At 42.1% G+C, this 24,093-nt stretch overlaps 1 protein-coding gene across 2 annotated transcripts in view; it reads right to left on the reverse strand.

Moving 5' to 3' along the window:
• Window positions 1–24,093, reverse strand: part of PRKN (parkin RBR E3 ubiquitin protein ligase) — a 1,356,574-nt gene that overhangs the window by 634,534 nt on the left and 697,947 nt on the right. For both annotated transcript variants that reach the window (XM_062187015.1, XM_062187014.1), the window contains exon 5: window positions 10,698–10,781. In XM_062187015.1, coding sequence (XP_062042999.1) covers window positions 10,698–10,781 — 84 coding nt within the window. The remainder of the gene's footprint in view (window positions 1–10,697; window positions 10,782–24,093) is intronic.

Raw genomic sequence — 24,093 nt, forward strand, 5'->3', positions numbered from 1 at the left:
ATGGTAACTGATCAAACTGAAACAGCATAAGATACTTTCTGGACATAAAATATGCAAATGGCTAATAAATCAGATCTGCTCAGTAGTAGGAGACTCTTATTTCCTATTCCCTTTGTTTTACTCTATCTCTCAAGAAGATGAAATCAGAGATGCAGACCATGAATATTAACTTGGAGTCAGACCAACGCTCCAGTCGACATATATGGGGCCCAACAGGGAGAGAAAGTGAGAAACAAATTTCATATTGACTAAGATGAAAACTCCCCATTTATTACACTGAGTTTAATAGTTGTGTTATTTATTATCATTCAGGGATAGCTTTAAGTTCTAATTTCATTTGAAATAAATCCTGGAACTACTTTGAGAGAGTCTACTTGAGCGTTCCTTAAGAAAAAAAAGTGCTTTCTGCAAAAGTTTAACTTATGTCAAAACTAAGTCAGCTGAAAAAGAAAATATTATATTACTTTATGTGGGATTTCAGGCATTTTTTACATTTCAATAAGAGAAAGTAGAATGCATGTTACAGCCTATTAAACAGTAAACCAACACCCTTCAATAAAAATTTTAAAAATGACCTTGGTAGTACTTTACTTTGAAGAGATAATTTAAAAAGATTTTTCCCCATTAAATGGAACATCCCCCTCTCCCAAACCCCACTGTCCAACCATCAGATGTGAATGCAAAAGCAACATCTCACAGTGGGGTAAGAAATGGCCCCATTACTATAAGCACCTCTGAAGCTGGATGATTTTACAGGGGAGGGTTTGATCATGGGGAGTCTAGATGTTATGCTTTGGAACTCAGAAATAATAGCCTAGGGCAAGGCGGTTGACTCAACAGTTGAGTTGAGATGCTCACATTCCATATAGGAGTGTTCCAGTTCTACTCCCAATACCAGCTTCCTGCTAATGTGCATCCCAGGAGGTAGCAGGTAAAGGCTCAGGTAGTAGGTCTCAGCCACCCACATGGTAGATACAAATTGAGTTCCTGGCTCCTGGCTTTGGCCTGGACCATTAACCATTGTGAATATTCAGGGAGTAAGCTGGTAGAGGGGACATCCCTTTCTCTCTCTCTCTCCCCACTTCCCTCCCTCCCTCCCTCTCTTCTCTCTTTCTAATTACATAAAATACATAAATAAATAAAGGGCATAGGTAGGTGAGAAAAAGTATTTTAAAGAGGAAAGGACAGCCTAGGGGTGAGCATGTAGCCTCGTGGTTAAGATGCTGGTTCTGATGCTCGTAGCACTGTAGCACCTGGAGTTGACACCTGGGGCCAGCGCTTGACCCTAGCTGCCTCCAGTGCACCAAAAAGGAAACCTGTTGAAGCGAAATGGACACTATGAGAAACAGTGACAGCCGGCGTCGCGGCTCAATAGGCTAATCCTCCGCCTTGCGGCACCGGCACACCGGGTTCTAGTCCCTGTCGGGGCGCCAGATTCTGTCCCGGTTGCCCCTCTTCCAGGCCAGCTCTCTGCTATGGCCCAGGAGTGCAGTGGAAGATGGCCCAAGTGCTTGGGCCCTGCACCCCATGGGAGACCAGGAGAAGAACCTGGCTCCTGCCTTCGGATCAGTGCGGCAGCCATTGGAGGATGAAACAATGGAAAAGGAAGACTTTTCTGTCTGTCTCTCTCTCTCTTTCACTGTCAACTCTGCCTGTCAAAAATCAAAAAAAAAAAAAAAAAAAAGAGGAACCGTGATTTGATCAGCCCTTGTCCTGACTGTTGATGTACAATTTAATACTTTATCCCTTTTATCCCTTTTAGTATTTTTTTTGTTCTACTTAATACTATTGGTTGAACTCTGTAATTAACACACAATTATTTAACTGAAAAGTGACCCCTGTAAAATATAAGAGTGGGAATAAGAAAGAGAGGAGATGTACAATTTGGGACATGCTCAATCGGACTTGCCCCAAATGGTGGAGTTAGAAACGTGCCAGGGGATTCCAATACAATCCCATCAAGGTAGCATGTACCTATGCCATCTCACTAGTCCAAGTGATCAATTTCAGTTCACAATTGATCATACTGTTAGGTCTAAGAGTCAAAGGGATCACATAAACAAGACTAGTGTCTGCTAATACTAACTGATAGAATTAAAAAGGGAGAGAATGATCCAACATGAGAAGCAGGATACACAGTAGACTCATAGAATGGCAGATGTCCTAAACAGCATTCTGGCCTCAGAATCAGCCCTTAAGGCATTCGATCTGGCTGAAGAGCCCATGAGAGTGTTTTAGGTATGGAAAGCCAAGACACTCTGGAAAAAAAACAAACAAAAACACCAACAACAACAAAAAAAAACCCCTAAATGAAAGATCTCTGCGAGTGAGATCCCAGTAGACAGAACGGGCCATCAAAGAAGGAGGTACCTTTCTCTGAAGGGAGAAGAGAACTTCCACTTCGACTTTGACTATGACCTTGTCTAAATAAGATCGAAGTTGGCGAACTCAAAAGGCTTCCATAGCCTTGGCAACTCATGACTAGAGCCTAGGGAGATTACTGACACCATAAACAAGAATGTCAATTTGTTAAGTCAACAACAGGAGTCACTGTGTACTTACTCCTCATGTAGGATCTCTGTCCTTAATGTGTTGTTCAATGTGAATTAATGCTATAACTAGTACTCAAACAATATTTTACACTTTATGTTCTGCATGGGTGCAAACTGATAAAATCTTTACTTAATATATGCTAAATTGATCTTCTGTATATAAAGATAATTGAAAATGAATCTTGATGTGAATGGAAGGGGAGAGGGAGCGGGAGATGGGTGGGTTGTGGGTGGGAGGGAAGTCATGGAGGGGGGGAACCATTGTAATCCATAAGCTGTACTTTGGAAATTTATATTTACTAAATAATATATATATATATATATATATATATATATATATATATAGTAAATCAGGGATTTTGCTTTTTTGAAATTTAAGTACAAGAAAATAGATAGAAGTTGAAGTTTTTATAACAGTGTCCAAAATACTCTTAAAGAAATAAACACTGCATAGTGACTTAGAAAATTCAGAGGTTATAGTTATTATTTAGCTGCATTGTGTAAATGCAATTTAGAAAAGTAGTTTTATGAGAGAAGATGAAGAAATCAAACTTTCCAGAGTGAATGCAAGCCACAGGCATAGGTATTCCAGTATGTGCTTACTTCCAAATCTTATTTAGCAAAAATTTATTCAGTACTCATTAAAAATGGTAGAAAAATAGCTGTGTAAAATCAGTACGTTTTCCATCTTCTTAAACAATTTTTAAATAATTTTAATTTTTTATTTTATAAAGTGTTTATGTACCTAACTTTTCTGTTTAAACATGAATGCAGCTACACCCCTAAATGTGTGGCATGTGGTGTATTTGTTGCTTGTCCCATATTTCCATGCTGATCTTTTTGCTGATTTAGTGATTCAGATTTCTGTATAGGAGACATTTTTAGGATTATTTCCTGTTGGGGATATTTGGGGATCATATTCCTGTTGGCAATATTTAAATTCCTTCATATTCTAAAGCATGATTGACTGTTGAAATGTTTCCCATATGCTGCAAAACACTGGGTTTCCTGCAGGTGCTACAAGTCTCCTCCCTGGTGTGCCCCCTTGTTCCCTCCTGGGCTTACCCTGCAGGAGCTCTCCCTGCTCTGCCTTGTGTCACTCTCTCTCACCATGATGATGGCTTTATGCATATGACTTGCTAATTCTGACAGTGATTCCTTAGTACGTTTTTAATTCATGTCACTAAGATCACTCAGTTTTTAACTGCTGTATCTTCCTGGATTATTGAATGTTTAATTAAAATCGAAGGGACCTTCTTTTCAGTGTTTTTCCCCCCAAATTAATTTATATTCAATTAAAATGGCTTCAACAGCTTCGTTTAGTTAATACTTGCCTGTGGTATCACTTTCCATACCTCTATTTCATCCACCCGGGAGCCTCTGTGTTTGGGCTCAGTCAATGCATTTATATTCCACTCCCCCCGGCACAGGGGGTTCCATTTGGGTCATTTTGTGTGGTTTCCTCCCTGTTCTTCACTCTCCCTCCCTCCTTTTCCCTCGTTACCTTTCTTTCTACTAATTTACACTTTATCTTCCATTGCAGTCCTTGGGCAGTCATGAGCGATGCTGTGAATGGGTCTTCAATTTACAGCATTTGACAGGGACTAAGCCTGGCCTGACCTCATCGCTGGGCCTGGAACTGCCTCCCAGGAGGGTACAGGGAGAGGCATCCTGAAGGTTCTGAGCCTGAGGGTACAACGAGGCTACAATGATGAACTAGGAGGCGGGGGCCCATGAGCTGTGAGGACAAGGTTGGGTGCCTTTCCAGGGAGCAAAACCAGGCAGTGATTGACCCATGTGCCGGGGAACTTTGCTGTTGTGTCCTCCCTAGGATTTGAGTTCACCCCAGTACCATCAACGGGAGCATGGTGAGAGGCCCATGTGCTGGACAGCAAGGACTTGAAACTGATCAAGTCCATGTCAAGGGGGATCCAGGTTTGAACCTATAAATCGACTATGTTCAGAAAGACCTTTGAGGATCAGCTCCTGTTTACTGCCAGAAAGTTCACAAAGGAGAAAATCCCCCATGAGTCAGAGGATGGGGAATTAGACACCAGGGTAAACAGCACAAGAGCAGTGGCAGTGAGGATGCCGCCTTCCTTCCAAACCCTCTCCGCCGTGGCACCAGGGAGTTCCAAGCAAAGAACCGTGCGTTGAGTGCAGTGGGTGGGAGGGAGCCTGGAGACAGAGCCCTTGGCTCTTTAGGGACAAAGACGTCCATGCAGAAGGGACATAGGAGTGAAGCTGGGGAGAAGCTTCTCCTCAGTCAGCACCCCAGGGTGCTGCCAGCACCAAGCCTCAGAAGGGCAGCCAAGTCCAGAAATTCTCCACCTGTGACTCACGCCCCCATCGGCACATGCTCACACTAGAGGGAAACTTGTGGGGACAGCCCCGGTGGGGAAGCTGCCTGCTTGGCTTGTCACCAGGAAGTCCACTTTCCTCACAGGACCTCATGGGCACAGCCACGTTTGGCAGAAGACGTGTACCTCACCTTGGAGGTACTGTAAGCACAGGGACATCATCAGCTGTCTGCTTGTCTTGGCTTAGGAAAAAAGTGTTCACACTTGAGAGGTGAACTGCAGAGTGGCTTTTGGAAAAAACCTCCATGTGCCAGAGGATCCCGGCCCCCAGGAGGTGAGGCTCTGACAGGAGCCGCGGGTGTGGAAGCTTTCAGGGTAGCCTGCACGCTCACCTTCCCTGGAAGCAGGATGGAGCTCTCACCACTATGGCCCAGGACAGACGCCTTCATCCTCTCCCTCCTGATCAATGAAGCACTTTCTCTGCCCTCCCTACAGGGAATTCCGATGGGTCCCTGTCCGCTGGGGTGGCCTCCCCTTTGCCTGTACTGGGTTAGGCATGGACCTGATCCAGTCTGGCTAAGGGAACCCGGAGGAGGGAGACAGCAGCTGGAAGCTTCTAGACAAGCTTGCCTGCTCCTCGGATTGATGTAGGTGCTGCTGTGGCAGCAGCAAGGCCATCTTCAACCAGCCTCGGTCATATTCTAGGTCAGCTGGGGACAGTGTGATAATGAGGGCCTTCGTGTGATCACATTTCATCTGGGAGCTTCTTCCAGACAAGGTTGACAACACAGACAGGTTTCTACCAGCCTGGTCGGGGGAAGAGTCATTCGGTGCCAGGGGCACGTGCCTGGGGACACTCTGGAAGGCAGGGAAGGACCCTCTGTCCCATCATGGGCTCTCAGGGACTCTGTGGAAGGAAGCTGGTTGTCAGGAACGTAGAATTACTTAGAGTGAGGGGAACTACTGTGTAGAGTGGCCAAGGAGGACAGGCCAGGGCTGTCTCACTCTTGGGACATCTGCATTTCCCACACAGTTGGAAAGGAAGCTGCCTCCTGGGCCCTGGCAAGGGGCCCAGAGCTGTGAGTGGGCAAGGGGACTGGCTCTGCTGTAAGAGGGTGCTTGGGACAGCAACACAGCCTGGCCCAGCGGCTACCCTTCCAGCAGGTGCTTGAGGTTTGAATTTCTATGTGAAATCTCTTGATGGTGCTGGGGCTTCTTGTCGCTTTATTGGGATGTCACTGACATCAGATAAACTCAGATACTCATACATATATTTGATAGGTTTTGAAATCCAGAGTACCCCATGATAATGAACCATGGATCACCCCAAAGTGTCCTTGGCCCCTTTCAATGCCCTTTCATGTGTCTATTTCTCTCCACCAATCCCTAGGCTACTAATATTTTCTGTTGTTACTGATTGTTTCCATTATCTGGAATTTCACATTCCTGCAGTTCCGTACTATCTCCTGATTTTTGTCTGATTGCTTTCCCTAAGTACAATCATTTTGAGATCCAGCTGTGTTGCAGAGCGTACCACAGTGGTCCTTTGCTCCACTGCTGTATTCCATTGTGTGGGAGACCACAGTCTTCATCTGTTCACCTATTATTGGACATGGATGTTGTTTCCAGTTTGGGCCATTACAAATAAAGCTGGTAGGAATATTTATGTACCAAAAGCACATTTGATTTCAACTAATACCTTTACTTTCCATTGAAAAATACAAAGAACCTAGCATGCTTTAGTTTTATGTTCTATGCTCACAAGTAATATTGGCCAGATTTATTTTATCTTCATCAATATGTGCATAAATCAAATATATTTACTTTTTTGTTTTTTCTTAGATTTATTTATACTTTTTTGCAACCATTCCTTCTCAACTTTCAAGTTTTCTTCTGAGATCAGTTTCTTTCTGAAATGTGTAATTAAAAAATTTAAGTACGTTGTAGATGGAAGTAAATTCCTGGAGTTTGTCTGCATGGAAGTATCTTTTTATTGTTCTTTTTTAATTTTTAAAAATTTATTTATTTGAAAGGCAGAAAGAGAGAAGGGGAGGTGAGGAGAAGGAAGCAAGAGAGAGAAGAAAAAGAGAGATCTCTCATCCTTTATCTCACTCTCTGAAAGCCTTCAACAGTCAGGGCTGGATGAGACGGAAGCTGGGATCCCAGAACTCAATCCAGGTGTCCCATGTAGGTGGCAGGGACTCACGTACTTGGGCCATTACCTGCTGCCTCCTGGAGTGTGTATTATCCAGAGCTGGAATTGGATTGAATCTGTGAGCCAAACCCAGGCCCTCTAACATGGGTTGTAGGCATCCCAAGCAGATTCTTAACTGATACAGCAAATGTCTACTCCTTTATTGCTGTTCTTATTCTTCGTTCTTAAAACATTTTTCTGATATATGATTAATATTTATTTTTGAGAGATAAAGAAGTTGTTTTATCTTTTTTTTTGTTAATTTATTTTCATTTTATTTTAAGGCAGTGAAACAGAGAGCGAGACAGAGACAGACAGATATCTTCCTTCTACTACTTCACTCCCAAAATACCCGGGCTCCTGAAACTTCATCTAGGTTTCCCAAAGGCACGGCAGGGACCCATCACCTGCTGTCTTCCCAGTGTGTATATTAGCAAGAGCAGTCAAATCAGAGATGATATGGGACGAGGACATCCCAAGGAGTGTCTCAACCACAGCACCTATTGCCTGTCCCAACATTTACTTTAATATTTCAGCTGTCTTTGGTACTGACACTTGATTATCAATTGAATTATCATTCAACTTTCAGCTGAACTGTGAAGCACCTGTGTCGTGTAGCTGCTTTTTGAATCTTTGACTTCAATGATCTACAGTTTCAACACGGTCTGTTTACATGTGGTCGTCATTGTAGTCACACTTCTGGTGAAGTCCTCACAATTAAACTTCACACAGGTCTCTATCATTTTCTTTTGGAAATTAACATTTGAATTTTGTAATTCTCTCTTCCAAGTTTTAAAATTCCTCTTTTGTATTTTAAGTTTGATTTTTTTTCTGACTGTATTTTATGTCTATTTTTAAGGTTAAATTTCAAATCTAATTTTTCTTTTCATTTATGTCATAGGCTGTTGAGCCTACAGAGAAATTTTCAAGGCTAGAATCTCATGTTTGTGGTGTGTGTGTGTGTGTGTGTAGTCTGATGGAATGTTTATGATAGTCTTTGTTTTTTGACTCATTTGTTACATGCACTCCATTTTTAAGCATATTAACCATACTTACATTCTCCCCATGACAGTTTCAGTTTTTGTGTTCTTTCCAGGTTTAAATTCTGTTCAGTCTCATTTCACAGTGGCTTGTTTCCATATATACAAGTATTTTGTAATGTTTCTGATGACTAGCTCATGCTTTATGAAACGTTATCAATAGAAATTATTTGAGGACTCATTGGAAAGCACAGTTCTCCTGGGAGTATCTGGACCAGTTACAGGCTCATATGGGTCATGACCAACTCATGACTGTCACCCAGTATTGCAACTCAGAGCTTTATGTGTCACACAGGAAGTATAAATACTGGCTCCAAACCCAGGCAAAGATGAGTTTGCTTACAAATTCTTATGATGAACATTTTCTCCTTTACCAAACTAAGAAAAAAAATAGGCAAGAGTTCCTACCACCTTTCTCTCCAGTTGATCCAATGGGGGTGCCCTATTTTATGGGTCCCAGCATTGTGTGGAATTTGTAGTTCACTCCCATATTGGAAAAGCCCTCAGGCCCAACCCAGTCCCCGGGCACATTTGTCTCCCTCTACTCCCTGCTGCTTAGTGGTACCCCAACACGGCAGCTAGAGTCAGCAATACAATTTCCTCTCAGAGGTCTGACTTTCTCTGAATATTTGGCATGCCTTGTCAATATAGCCGATCTCTTAAACACACATACTTTGTGATTTAATCTAACATTTTTAGAGGGTGTGAACTGCAATGATTTTTATAGGGATCAATTCACCATGCTGCCAGAAATAGAGCTGCAATGCCACTGAATTTATACTGAATTCTCTACATGGATGTCAAAGGCAAGTAAATCTACAATAAGTAAAGGACATGATTTTCAACACAGTTATCCCCTTTGACTAATTTGAAGCTAAATCCTTGGAGAGGCAGAATTCTCTGTTCTGCTGTGACTTAATCCTGCCAATTACCACCAAGGTGTACGACAAGCAGTCAGACAGCGATTGAAGTCGATTTTCAAAGGATCTCACATTACTGTAAAGATGACACAGAGAACATGATGTTATGCATACCAGAGGATGGGTGAATGGGTGGATGGATAGTTACCTGTGTGTAAGGGTGTCTATTACACATACATATCATTAGTATATGTAATTATGTTGTACACATGTGTACACTTGAGAAACCTGCTCTGCAAAACGTATGCAGTGCAGCTTCGTCACAGGAGGTGAATCACATGGCTGCAGCGTGCCTCGACGCCTGTGAGTGACATGCAAGCCGTTACCTTTATTTTGGAATTTGCATTAACAGCCACCCTGCCGGGGGTCCCTCGTTCTGTTTCACTGCTGTCTGGGTACCCCTGCCATCATCCAGCAGACTGGGGAGAGGAGGCACAGCTAATGACGCCGGCTCAAACGCTCTGTCTTTGCTTCGGACGGATTTCGATCCTTAGAGAAGATGTTAGCTGCCAGCTGGCTGCGGCAGTCTGTGAGCTAACACTGACATTGGTGTTGCTGCCCTGACAGTGTTTACAGCCCAGGAAATACAGAGTCAGAGTAGGATGGGCCTGAGGATTTTTTAAGGTAAAAGGTGGAACAATGATACAAATGATAAACATGACCACAGTAATCAAGTTATTTTTAAAATAAGTGTGGAGCTTAGGGTCTCCTTCAGGAAGTATCTACTCTCTGTCTACGAGACCTCCACAGCCACAAGCTTGCACAGACAGATCACAAGCAGGGGAGCCCAGCAAGGCACTTACACAGCTGCTTATCCTGGTGGCACTTTCCAAAAGTCCACCATGGCAGAGACCTGCTAAGGCACAGGGGGCAGAGACAAAGAGAGAAGGCACCTGTGAATGGTGGGGCATGGAAACATAAAATATCACAGTGGCAGTCAGAGAGAGGAAGGCGTCATCTTTGCTATTTCTCTTTCATAGACTCTGGACTGACTCTTCCTTACCTAGACTCTCCTTTTTTGTTTTAAGGTTTGTTTATTTATTTATTGTAAGGATAGAGAAAAAGAGGGCGAGAGGAGAGAAGAGGGAGCGAGGGAGCGAGGGAGGAAGGGAGCGAGGAGAAGGAGAGGGGAGAGGGAAGAGGGGAGAGGGGAGAGGGAGAAGATAAATACTTCCATTTGTTGGTTCACTTTCCAGATGGTTGCAATGGCCAGCACTGGGCCAGGCTGAAGCCAGGAGCCAGGAACTTCTTCCAGGTCTCCCATGAGTGTAGCAAGGGCCCAAGCATTTGGGCCATCCTCCACTGCTCTTCCCAGGCCATTAGCAGGAGCTGGATCAGAAGTGGAGGAGCCCAGAGAGGAACCAGAGCTCCTAAGGGATGCTGGCATCACAGGTGGTGGCTCTACTCACTACGCCATGACTCTGGCCCCCTAAGCTCTCCTTTTTGTCCTATGACTGTCACTTTGGGAAGGTCTCCAGGTACACATTTCCATGTAATCAACCAAAGTGAATGGGGGACAGTGACTCAGGGAGAATTTCTGTCAATATCATCAGCACCTCTGAATGTTATTAAACTGAAGTCAGTTGGCATTTCTGTCTGTATTCTAATTTCCTAGTTATCACTGAAGATCCCATCATTGTGTTGTTTCAAAAACAAAGCAAAACAACCAAGGAACGTGTCCGGGTACTTACTGCTCTGGTCCCAGGGCAGTTTGGGGCTTGGCATTCACCATGCATCCGGTTTGGATCCAAGACATCTTCCCAGCAAGATGGGCCCTTCAAGAAAAAGGACAACATGTACACAAAATAGAAACTGACTCCGTGTTCTAAAGTCTCTCCAGTTATATTATGAAATGGTGATAAAATTAGCATGTAATCCAGTGGTTTTCAAAGTGCGCTCCATAGACCCTAGGGGTCCTCAAGACCTTCTTGGGGGATCTGCTAGGACAAAGCTGTCTTCAGGGACACACCAAGACTGTATTTTGTGTTTAGTTTCAAAAACATTCATTCCTCATGCTATGGCCCTGCTTAGCTGGTGCTCTTACTAGAAAGGCCACTGCTGAGCTTGGGGCTCCTCTCCCCAGCACCTTTGCTGGGTGGCGGTTACGCTCTGACAAGCATCAGTCTCAGAGCAGGGTGTTGTTCATCCCCCCTGTCCTGAAGCAGACTTGGTCCATTCTGCTCTCTGCAGCACCCACACCCAGGGGGCTCAACAAGCTCTCTTAGCAGTCAAAGAATCACCTTGAGGTAACAGTGAGAGCCTTTCTATGAGTGGGGAGGGAGGACGAATGAAACATCAGTGTCCATTAAGGCACAACTTCAGAAAGCAACCCAGCAATGCATGTTGGGAGCCTGATAGCCAGTTCAAGACTTTTTGTCTAAATTTTAGGAAATCTACATGGGCCCAAAATAGTAAGAACAGAGAGCACCAGATGCATTTGGTTTACAGATGCTGTGTACAGAGTGGTAAGAAACTGGGAATCGCCCAGATCCCTAGAGATAGCTGGATAAACACCCCCTGCTAAAGCAAATAGCATGCAGCCACTGAAACTCATTGCTCTTCATTACTTGGTGAAAGGAATACAAAATCGAATTCAAGTAGGAGTCCAACTATTAAATGATTATGGAGGGAAAGATTAGGAAGAAATAAAGACGTAATCTGCATCATTTTGGGTAGCAGATTCCTCTCCACAGATAAATGTAATTTTAAAAACATAACACTTTTCTTAAGTGCATTGCAATTTTAACTGGTGACTTTTAAATGAAAACACACCTGCCAGTCATGCTCACAGAGGCCCTGGGGCAGCAGCTGAATGAGTCAAAGCCTCCCTGGACTGCTGGCGACCATGAGCCAGCTGGGCACACACGGGGGCCTCCTCCATACTCAACTGCATTTCAAATGACACCATGTAAGCCCAGACCAGAAGACAGCAGTGGTTAAACAGAGATTTCCATGGCTTTCTGGAAACGGGCCCAGGGCTGTGGTAGAGGATGAGCCTCCGCCCGTGCAGGAGCACAAGGAAGCTGAGGGCTCAGACAAAGGCAGGGCCTAGAGGAGGCAGAGGGACACCAGGAGCAGCCAATCTACACACAGAAGAATCTGAAATATGCCCGAAAGAAAGCTCAGATCACCCACCTGGAATCAGAAACCAAAACAGAATTTTAAAACCATAGCAATGTCTTCCAAGTTCAGAGGGAAGGGTTTTCAATACCTACTCTGCATCTAACGGAATTCTCAGTGAAACGGGCTACAGGGAGGTGGCAGGTTTGCTTGCAGGCCTGCGTGGCTGAATCAGGGTAAAGTCCCATGGTCTGTGGACGGCGAAGGGCACGGCCTGGACCGCTTGGCAGCTGTGAGTCAGGGATGGCAAGGTGCAGGACTGAGGGAGGAACTGAGTCCTGTGACAGGGAGGTGGGGGGAGGGCAGAGGGACAAGGTTCCAGGGGAGGTGGTGCGAGGGCCAGTGCCTGGCACCGGGAGGAGGAAGGTTACAACAGAGGGCAAGGCTGTGGCCATTCTGATACAGGCAGGCAGATAGGATTAAATTGATTAGGGTTGTGAGCTATAGACTCCAGCTTCTCCCTGCCCCCTTTCATGATCTCATGGCCCTACCTGACCTCACCTGTACACCCACCTGCCAGTCTGACTACATAACCACTCTCCTTTGGAAGTGAATAAAAGATATGGAGCATGGTGGGGCCTTTCCTTTGTCGTCCCATGCCTCTGGGCACATGGCCTTTTGGCCACCTCTCTCCGTCTACTTCCCTGCCCCCACTAAGCTACCTGTAGCTGCTCCTAATGGCACACTTTGCTCCACGTGGCTCCCGGCCTGCTCTCTGCCTGGTATGGACCCAGCCTACACTTCTAGACTTCTCTCTCCCCTAAATAAAGCCCTCACTTTCCTGTGCATTTCTCTCACTGAATAAATGCTAAGACCTTACCGTGTCGCCTAGTTTATCCAAGCTGGTATTCAGAATTCTTATCTGAATAGACAGCAAGGACCGTCAGGATATTAATATTGAAATTATTAATAACCTAGTCTATTTCAATTTCACTACCAAAAACCCTTGGGCCCAGCCAGGCGGTTTCAGTCATAGGACTAACTAGGTCATCTTGAATTGGCACGAGGACGGGGCCTGCTTAGGCATCATCCCAGAGCAGCCTGGCCATGCTGTCGCAGAGGCTGGTATGCAGGCCAGCAAGGTAGGCAAGCATTCTGGCTTCCCTGGCCATCTGCTCTGGTGTTCTGACCAACACACATGCGCAACGTACCTGCACATAGACACACACACACACATTCACATACATTCACACACTCACACACGCACACACACTCAAATACACTCACACACGTACACTCTCACATACACACTCATACTCACATACACACACATACACACACCACACACATAGACACACACACTCACATACACTCACATACACACTCACACACTCACACACACACATACACTCACACACACATACTCACACACACTCATACACACATACATAGACACACACTCACATACACTCACACACATACACACACTCATACTCACGCACATACATAGACACACACACTCACATACACTCACACACACACTCACACACTCACACTCTCACACACACATACACACACTCACACACACTCACATAAACTCACACTGACACACACTCACACACACTCATACTCACACACATACATAGACATACACACTCACATACACTCACACACATACACACACTCACACACACGCTCTGTTCCACAGGGTAACAGAACCTCTGCAGAGCTCAGCACCACCAGAACGAGAGCGGGCCTTACTGCACAAGCTGCTTCACCAGTCCTCACAGGGCCAGGTCTGGAATCCATAGATCAGTCACGTCAAAGCCACTGCTTGCCCTGGGAATGCATATACAGGAACAAGTGGTGGCCAGCCTGAACTGTTGTCCTTACGAGGCCAGCTTCCAAGGACTGCCCTGGGCTAGCACCTGGCAACTTGGATTTTGGAAGTTCCCTGCCCACCCCAGCCCCCAGTCCCTCTTTGATGCAGGTTTGTGCAAATGAGGCAGTAGATGCCCAATACCTCCCTCTTCTCTGGGAGTCTGGAATGCTAACCATCACCTACATGACCAGTTCCCACTGAAAACCCTGGACACATACAGTCGCTACTGAGACAATGCTCCACATGCCTTGTCACAGCTCATGGCGAGGAGTCAGCACCTCCCATGTGACAATGACAGAGGCTACTGGAAATAATCCGTGGCTTCCTCTGATTATTCCTGCCCACCTTTCCCTTTGCTGTAAGGCTTCTCAGCCATGTGTGTCAGAGCACGCTCTGTCCTTGGGTCTGTCCCATGAATTACCAGATCTGCAAGGGGGAAGCAGTCTTGGGAGCCCATGGCAAATGACATGCGACAGTTACCCAGGAGGGTCAGGCCTCATCAAGGCCACATCTGTCACAAAGAGTAAGAAATTTCAGTTTTGCACATCTTTCTCAAGTCACGACAATGTAAATCTTTGATTTTCAACCTTAGAATCACACTATGGAAAACGGGCAGATGATTCCAATCACAGTAACATAACGAAATATCAGTGGTATTTAGCTTGTACTGAACAAAAGTCAAAATGCAAATGTCAAGAATTGGAAGGCAAAACAGGAGGTAGAGAGAGCACGGTGGGTTGTACACCCTTCCCTGCTCAGCTGTTGTTTCTCTGGGAAAGTCTTCCACCTATTTGATTCTTGCAACTTGTACGTGAACATGACACACATTTGAACATGACAGAAGCACTGAAATAAAGGAGAGGTAAGGAAATGATGCCTGGAGCCTCCATCACATCCATCAGCCTCACTTTATCCAGCAAAAAGTGAGAAATGTATGGGGACAACGTGGCTGGAAAGAGCAGTTCCCTCCGTTACACTTGGCCCCTTCTACAAGGACCTCAGGGTACACCTCGCTTGTGTGTATATTTTAATCGCTGTTTCGCTGTAGGTAGTGGAGAAGTTCCTTCTGACTCACTTACAGCACACGCTCCTGGGAAGGAACCAGCTAACAGGAGGGCAGCCAGGAAGCAGCACTGCTAATCCAGGGCAGGAGGCAGGTTCTATTAACAGCCCACTACATAGTCCCATCTCAAAGGGTAGAAGTCAATGAGAGACTCCCTGTGCTTGTAAGATATTTACTTCTCATACCTCAACTTTGTTAGTGTTTATAGCCCATAGCTTCCTTTTGCTGCCATTTTTAATGCTTTAATCTGAAGATCTTTCTTACTGCTGTATAAAAACTATTAATTATAAATGCTTTAGCCTTGCAAATATTGAAGCACAGTATACAAGAATCACGCAATTAAAATTTTACATTTTCTAAAATTAGAAATGAACAAAGTTAAATCAACTTTATAATGCTATAGATTCACTCAGATATTGATTTTAATTTTCTGAGTTGTTGCAGCATTTATACTGATAGTGTGAGAAGTATGGATAATGACTGTATATGACGATACTTTTAAGTATGAAAAAATGAATTTAGGACATCTGCCATTCTATGAGTCTGCTGTGTATCCCGCTTCCCATGTTAGATCCTTCTCTCCCTTTTTGATTCTATCAGTTAGTATTAGCAGGCACTAGTCTTGTTTATGTGATCCCTTTGACTCTTAGACCTATATCGAGCCCATGAGAGTATTTTAGGCATGGAAAGCCAAGACACTCCGGAAAAAAAACAAAAAACAAAAAAACAAACAAACAAAAAAACAAACCTAAATGAAAGACCTCTGCGAGTGAGATCCCAGTGGAAAGAACGGGGCCATCAAAGAAGGAGGTGCCTTTCTCTGAAGGGAGGAGAGAACTTCCACTTTGACTATGACCCTGTCAGAATAAGATCAAAGTCGGCGAACCCTAAAGGCTTCCATAGCCTTGGCAACTCATGACTAGAGCCTAGGGAGATTACTGACGCCATAAACAAGAGTGTCAATTTGTTAAGTCAATGACAGGAGTCACTGTGTACTTACTTCTCATGTGGGATCTGTCCTTAATGTGTTGTCCAATGTGAAGTGATGCTATAACTAGTACTGAAACAGTATTTTACACTTTGTGTTTCTGTGTGGGTGCATATTGATGAAATCTTTACATAATATATGCTAAACTGATCTTTGTATATAAAGATAATTGAAAATGAATCTTGATGTGAATGGAAGGGGAGAGGGAGCGGGAGATGGGAGGGGTGTGAGTGGGAGGGAAATTATGGGGGGGAAAGCCAATGTAATCCATAAACTGTACTTTGGAAATTTATATTTACTAAATAAATAAAAAACATCTGGCAAGGATGTGGAGAAAAAGGTCCCCTAAAACAGTTTGTGGGAATATAAACTAGCACAACCATTGTAGAACACAGTAAAGAGATTACTCAGAAATCTGTCAATAGATCTGCCATATGACCCAGCCATCCCACTCCTCTGAATTTACCTAAAAGAAAATCACAATATGAAAGGGTTACCTGTATAGCCCACGTTTATGGCAGCTCAATTCACAATAGCTGAGGTATGGAATCAACCCAGATATGCATCAGCTGATTACTGGATAAAGAAAATGTTATCTATACATAATGGAAAACCATCCAGGCATAAAAAAGAAAGAAATCCTGTCTTTTGCAACAAAATAGATGCCACCAGAGACCTTATGCTTAGTGAAATAAGCCAGTTACAAAAAGACAGATATATGTTGTCTGTGATTTGTGGTAACTAATAGATAGAGTAGAAAAAACATAAGCTATATGAGTGAAATTGACATCTTGAGATTTGATTATTGTTCATTATAGCCTTTGTCTTACTCCTGAGGAATAGTGGTCTATTTGTTGAATTCTTTGTTTAACGGAAGAATAAGGTTGTGATTATAAAGTACATAGAAAGTATTCCATCACGAAAATTAAAAGAAAAATAAGAAAGAAAGAAGAGGAAGTGTGGGAATGAGGGAGTGAGACCGAGTGGGAAGTATCATTATGTCTTAAAACTGTATATATGAAATTTGTTCCCTTTATAAAAATAAATTTAAAATTTTTCCTGAATGAAAAAAAGACAAAATGAATTTAAAAAATTAGTTTATTTTGTTACAAAACATCTGAAATACAAGCATATTTGTATAATATGTGTTTCCACCAGCTTTTTGAAGTACTGTTATTCATTTCATTATGTTGAATTCTTGTATCATACAGAATTCTAGTCCATTTCATTATTTGTTTCATTGAATGGGTTGAGAGCAAGAAGAAAATTGTGAGTACATTTTTCTAATCTCTCTGTGCAACACAAGGATTTTCCAGAAAATACCATGCCTTATGTGACAGTTACAGGAATCATTACACGAATGTTTTAGTCACAATTTGTGAGCCTACAGCGTTCACTGCTGGGCTCTTTCTCAACGGACAACTTGCTGACTCTGATCTGCAGTCATTAAGACTTTCCAAATCAGGCTGAAAAGTACCCTTTTAGTCCTGAACAATGAAGCTGTAGGTTGGCTATGACACAGTCACATTAGTTTGTCCTGGATCTCAAGTGAGAAATTACTTCTATTCACACCTTAGAGCTATTGGCCTGGGAAATCTGAGAAGGCTTCAGCCAAGAGGTAGCAGGTGAATCCAGGGGTCTACCAAGTTGTCTGAATCAGCCAGTGGAAAATAACCACCATCAATGACGCATGAGGATTTGTCCTGACAGTTTGACAGCAATGAGAAAAGTGTCGTAGAATTGTATTTAAACTGATCTGCATGATGTGTGTAAATCAGAAATGCAGAAGAATGACCCTTCAAACAGTAAATGGTGATAAAATCTATAAAAATGTGAGTTCTTACATTTATTTTCAAAAGTTCTAGAACTAATCCAAAAGTCATTCTGGCTATGTCCTTCAATTCCTAATAAAGTGCTTAGCTGGCTAATTCATATCCAAATATCAATCTGAAAAGGTACAGAGAAGACAAAGAAGGAGGATTCTTTTTTGAATTACCTAAGTAAATGCTATAATTTGCTTTTTAGACGTGGGCATACGCCCCATTGCTTCGAATAAATTGCCAACCCTATTTTCCAAAATCTTGCTAGAATGTCTTGAGCATTTACAGTAGTTGAAAAGACTTCTTTTCATAGTAATTTTAGTTAAACTGTATTTTTACTAATTGTCTCTTATCAACTAAAGTGTTACATTTAAAAATATTATCTTAAATGATTCCCCCAAACATTTAAGCTACATAATTAAAAAAGGGAGTAAAACAATTTTGAAAACCATACTTGGAAAATAACACAACAGCAGCAAAATGTTCATTAAGCCAGCTATACTTAGAGGCCTGTGCTTGCTCCTCGGCTTCCTGTCTGCAGTAGCATGATAGAGGAGTGCTCAGGTTCACCAACCTATCGCCTCTGACAGCTGTCTATTGCTAGCTGCATACTCTAGAAATAGTGGTGCCTACCTTTCCAGACTCTGTGTCGCTCACTGGAAAAGTCTGAGGCGTTAGGAACTTCCTTCCTACAGGGGTCATGGAAGCCCAAGCTTCACATGTCAACAGCTTTGCAGAGAGTCTGGAACCTAGTGCTTAAGAAAATGTCAACTGTTGCAGCTATTATTTTTATTTCTCAAAATAGTACTTCCTGAGTAGGGTTATTTTTAGTTTGGCAAGTAGCTGAGCAATAAGGGACTATTTTCCAAGGTACCTACCATAGCCTGGTGGGCTTTTAATTCTTCCTTTTTCTCAGTTTCCTCGTTAGCCACCCATTCCCAAGGACCACAGAACTTCCCAGAGCAAGCAGCCCTTAACTCTTCTGGAGCAAACATCTCTACCTGCCAGGCAGCAGATACTGTTCTCACACCCATCTTACTCTATTTGATTTAAAGATCCTACTCTTCTGACAAAGCAAGCACAGTGCTGTGATTATAGCCAGGCCTCGATAAACTCAATCATTAAATAGTAAACAGAAAGTAATAACAGAGAAAATCCTTCGAACTAAAATGTTCTTCTACTCACCGAACATTTTTTGAATAGCTCTTAAATTACGATGGTATTGTCATGAAAAAAGAAGAGAACTGTTTTTCTCTTTTTTGAATGCTTATATTTGTCTACTAAGAAGGCAAACACACACACACACAGTGGGGGTTTGGGAGAGACTGTTGATCTCGTGGTTCACTTTTCAGATGGCTGGGCCAGCCAGGGCTGGGCCAGGTAGAAGCCTGGAGCCTGGAACTCCACTCAGGTCTTCCACATGGGTGGCAAGGGTCCAAGTCCCTGGGCCATCATTTGCTGCCTCCCAGTTCTCACTAGCAGGAAACTGGTTGGAAGTGAAGCAGCAAGGTCTCAATCAGGCACTCACCCCACTTTCATAAATGGACAGATCAACCAGACAGAAAACCAACAAAGAAACAACAGAGCTAATCTACACTACAGACCAAATGGACCTAACTAATATGTATAGAACCTTTCATCTCACGGTTGAAGAATACACATTATCTTCATCAGTTCATGGAACATTGCATAGGTCAGATTATGTGTTAGCCCATACAGCAAGTCACAGCAAATTCAAAAAAAATTCAAATCATACCATGTATCTTTTCTGACCACAATGGAATGAAGCTGGAAATTAATAACTCAAGAATCTCTAGAACACATGCACACATATGAAGACTGAACAATATACTCCTGAATAAACAGTGGGCCAAGAAGAAATCAAAAGGGAATTTAAAAGATTTCTGGAAATGAATAAAGATGACATTACAGCATATCAAAACTTAGTGGGTACAGAAAAAGCAGTGTTGAGGGAAATTTATGGGGCCGGTGCCGTGGCTCACTTGGTTAATCCTCCGTCTGCGGCGCCGGCATCCCAAATGGGCACCGGGTTCTAGTCCCAGTTGCTCCTCTTCCAGTCCCACTCTCTGCTGTGGCCTGGGAGTGCAGTGGAGGATGGCCCAAGTCCTTGGGCCCTGCACCCGCATGGGAGACCAGGAGGAAGCACCTGGCTCCTGGCTTCGGATTGGCGTAGCTCCAGCCATAGTGGCCATTTGGGGGGTGAACCAACAGAAGGAAGACCTTTCTCTCTGTCTCTCCCTCACTGTCTAATTCTGACAAATAAATAAAAATAAATAAATAAAAAAGAGGAAAATTTAGAGCAGTTGGTGCCTACATCAAGAAATTGGAAAGACATCAAATAAATGAGCTATCAATGAATCTCAAGAAACTAGGAAAACAAAAACAAACCAAACCCAGAATTAGCATAAAAGAAATAAACAAATTTGAAACAAAAATTTAAAAAGATCTGTGAAATGAAGAACTATTTTTTTTTAAATAAACAAAATTGAAAGACCATTGGTCCAACTAACAAAAAAAAAAAAAAGGGAGAAGACCCAAATTAATATAAATCAGAGTTGAAAAATGAAATAAAAAGAATCATCAGGGGTCACTACAAAGAGCTATATGCCAACAAATTGGAAAATCTAGAAGAAACTGAATGATTCCTAGACACATACAGTCTACCAAAATTGAGTCATGAAGACATAGAAAACCTAAACAGACCAATAACCAAGATGGATATCAAATCAGTGATGGAGACCCTCCCAACAAAGAAAAGCCCAGATCTGGATGGCTTCCCTGCTGAATTCCACCAGACATTTAAGGAAGAACTAATTCCAATTCTTCTCAAACTATTCAAAACAACTGAAAGGGCGGGAATCCTCCCAAACTCTTTCTATGAGGCTAGTATCACCTTAATTCTTGAAGCAGAAAATGATATAACACAGAAAGAGAACTGTAGACCAATATCCCTGATGAATATACATGCAGAAATTCTTAACAAAATACTAGCTGATCGAATACAAAAATGCATTTGAAGGGTCATTTAAATGGACCAAGTGGGATTTATGCCTGGTATGCTGGGATGGTTCAACATTCATGAATCAATAAATAGATCAATAAGTTCACAAATCACATTAACAAACTGAAGAATAAAAACTATATGATTATTTCAACACATACAGAGAAAGCATTTGGTAAAATGCAACATCCTCTCATGATGAAAGCTTTAAGCAAATTGGGTATAGAAGGAACAAACATGCCTCAACACAATCAAGGCAATTTATGACAAACCCACAGCCAGGATCTTACTGAATGGGGAAAAGTTGGAAGCATTTACACCAAGATCTGGTTGAACTCCACTTACTGTAGGTCAATCTTATGAGTATAAAGTAAACTGAAAATAGATCATTGTAAAAATTGAGAGGTAATGAGAGGAAGGAGGAGGAAGGGTGGGAGCGTGGGTGAGAGGAAGGGTGGGGTGGGAAGTATCACTATGTTCCTAAATCTGTACATGAAATACATGAATTTTGTATGCCTTGATTAAAATTTGAAAAACAAAAACAGGTACTCAGATAGGGAATACAGGCACCCCAAGTGGTAGCCCACTGTGCTACAAAACCAATCCAAAGAATTCTTTTCTTTATAGATTTTATGGAAGAATCACAAAAGCTGGTCTTACAAATAAGCCAAGCATACATGTTAAGATATAACATCGTTTTAAATGCCACACCCATGTGCTGGCAAGATGTAAAGCAACAGGAAACACACACACTGCTGGTACAAATGGTATTGCTGCTTCAGAAACCTATCAGGCATTTGTTTCAAAAATAAAGGTCCCAATTAAAAATATGTAACAATCTTGAACAGAATATTCAGAAAAGATGACATAGAAATGGCCAATCAATGCTAATATGAAACATCATTAATAATCAGGAAAATTCAAGTTACACTCACAACATAATTTCATTTGATTCCTAATTTAAACACTATGGTAGAGAAAATCAAAAAGACTTATAATACTAAATATTGACAAAGATAAGGATCAATCAGTACTTTCATATACTATTGGTGGGAGTGTAAAACAATCACTTTGGAAACAGTTTCATTATTTCTTATAATTGCTAAGTTATAGGTTATGTATGTTTATTACCCAATCTATAATTGCTTAGCAATTTCATTCCAAAGTGCTGATTCAAGAAAAGAAAATATAGATGTAAACACACTGATATCCCTGTACAAGAATATTCATGGTGGCATATTTATATTTTTTTTATTTTTTATTTTTTGGAAATAATCAAAAGTCCTTTGACAATGAATAGATAAATAAACCAAGTATATTATGTATTAGCATCTGTTCAGCAGTCAGATGGGAACTACTGTCTCATACAACATGGATGAATTTCAAACAAAATATTAAGCAAAAGGAGCCAAACAGAAAAAGGTCTACTGTGTGATTTAATTTATATGAAATCCATCCATAAAAGAGAAATCTATAGTGATGCGCATCAAAGGTGGTTCTCTTTGCGACAGGGGAGGTTTTACTTTTATAGATTCCATGTGTAGGTGAGACTAGGAAATATTTGTCTTTCTAGGCCTGGTTTATTTCACTTAGCATCATGTTGCCTTGGTCCATCCATTTTATTTCAAATGAAAGATTTTCTCTCTTTTTATAAAAATGTCCAATATTGCTAATCCTCAGGGAAATGCAAACCACAAAGGGATATGACTTTGTACCTGTTAGGCTGGCTATTATCAGAAATATGAAAGGTTAAGTTTGGCAGGTATGCAGAAAAAAGGAATTCCTTGTATTCTGCAGATGTGAATTAATGGAAATTAATATTGGCATTATAGAAAATGGTACAGAAGAGCCTCAAAACACCAAAAATAAAAGTACCATAGGATTCAACAATCCAACTTCTGAGTGCATATACAACGGAACTGAAATCTGCACATCAAAGAGAGATCAGTAATTCCATGTTCATTAGAGCAATATTCATAATAGCTGAGACATGCAATCAAACTAAAATAAAAATAGCTAAGAAGGGAAATCAACCAAAGTGTCCATTAGTGGATGAACACATAAAGAAAATGTGGTCTATTTCACACACACACAAAAAAAAGATGTATCTCCTTCTTCAGCGATTTTCCCTTGCAGTTTTTTGAAGCAACAATCTAGTGAATCCAATCCACTGTCAATCAAATGACTCACTAGCTTTATGTCTTTGAAAGGGTTACAACAATTACCATCAAGATAAAAATTATTTAAAACAGAGATTTGGCCCTTTTTATATTTACGTGCTTTTCTAAGAATACTAAAATGCTTTATATAAACAATGAGCAGTAAAACAACTTAATTGAATCAAATTTTTTCTCATCTAAAAATGATAAAACTGAAAAATACATAGTTTTCAAAGTTACATTTTATTTTCTTTTTAAGCAGAATATTTTCTTTCTTTATTTTCCTTAAACGATTTTATTTATCTGAGAGGTAGAGTTAGAGACGTTGAGAGGGGGAGACAGAGGGAAAGGTCTTCCATCCACTGGTTTATTCCCCAAATGGCCTAAATGGTTGGAGCTTCGCTGATCCGAAGCCAGGAGCCAGGAGCTTCTTCCGAGTCTCACATGCAGGTGCAGGGGCCCAAGCACTTGGGTCATCTTCTACTGCTTTCCCAGGCCGTAGCGGAGAGCTGGATCAAAAGTGGAGCAGCCAGGAGTAGAACCAGTGCCCACAGGTGGAGGATTAACCTACTGCACTACAGCGTGGGGCCCCAACAGAATATTTTCTTTAAATGAAACTGGTTGAAGAATCCAAATATATCAAACAAATAAAGCCTCTCCCAACCCCAGCAATCATCCCAATTTTTTTCAACTGCATCTTCCCTCTTTATCCTTGTATGAGTGCTTAAACAATTAGTAATCCTGAACCTCATAATACATCATGAGGATGTTGGAGAAGAGGCTGAGATGAGCCAAGGACCTCTCAGAAGATAGTTGGGGGACCTAAAGCCTTAAAAGGAGAGAGCCATTCTCTCTCTCTTTTCCTGCAGAGGTACACATGAGCTACAGCTTTACAAAGGTGTTTGTTAGAACATATATACAAGTGTTATGCTCTTTGCTATGGTTTGAATGCATCCACTCAAAGTCGTGTGTTGGAAACTTAATCTCCAGGGCAATAGTGTTGAGACAAGTTTCCTAGCACTAGTGTTTGGGTCACGAGGGCTCTGCCTTGATCTAGGAACTTATTTCCCAGCCTCCAAAACTGTGAGAAACT

This window comes from Lepus europaeus, chromosome 3, assembly GCF_033115175.1.
Source record: "Lepus europaeus isolate LE1 chromosome 3, mLepTim1.pri, whole genome shotgun sequence".
In the NCBI taxonomy this organism is placed as follows: Eukaryota; Metazoa; Chordata; class Mammalia; order Lagomorpha; family Leporidae; genus Lepus; species Lepus europaeus.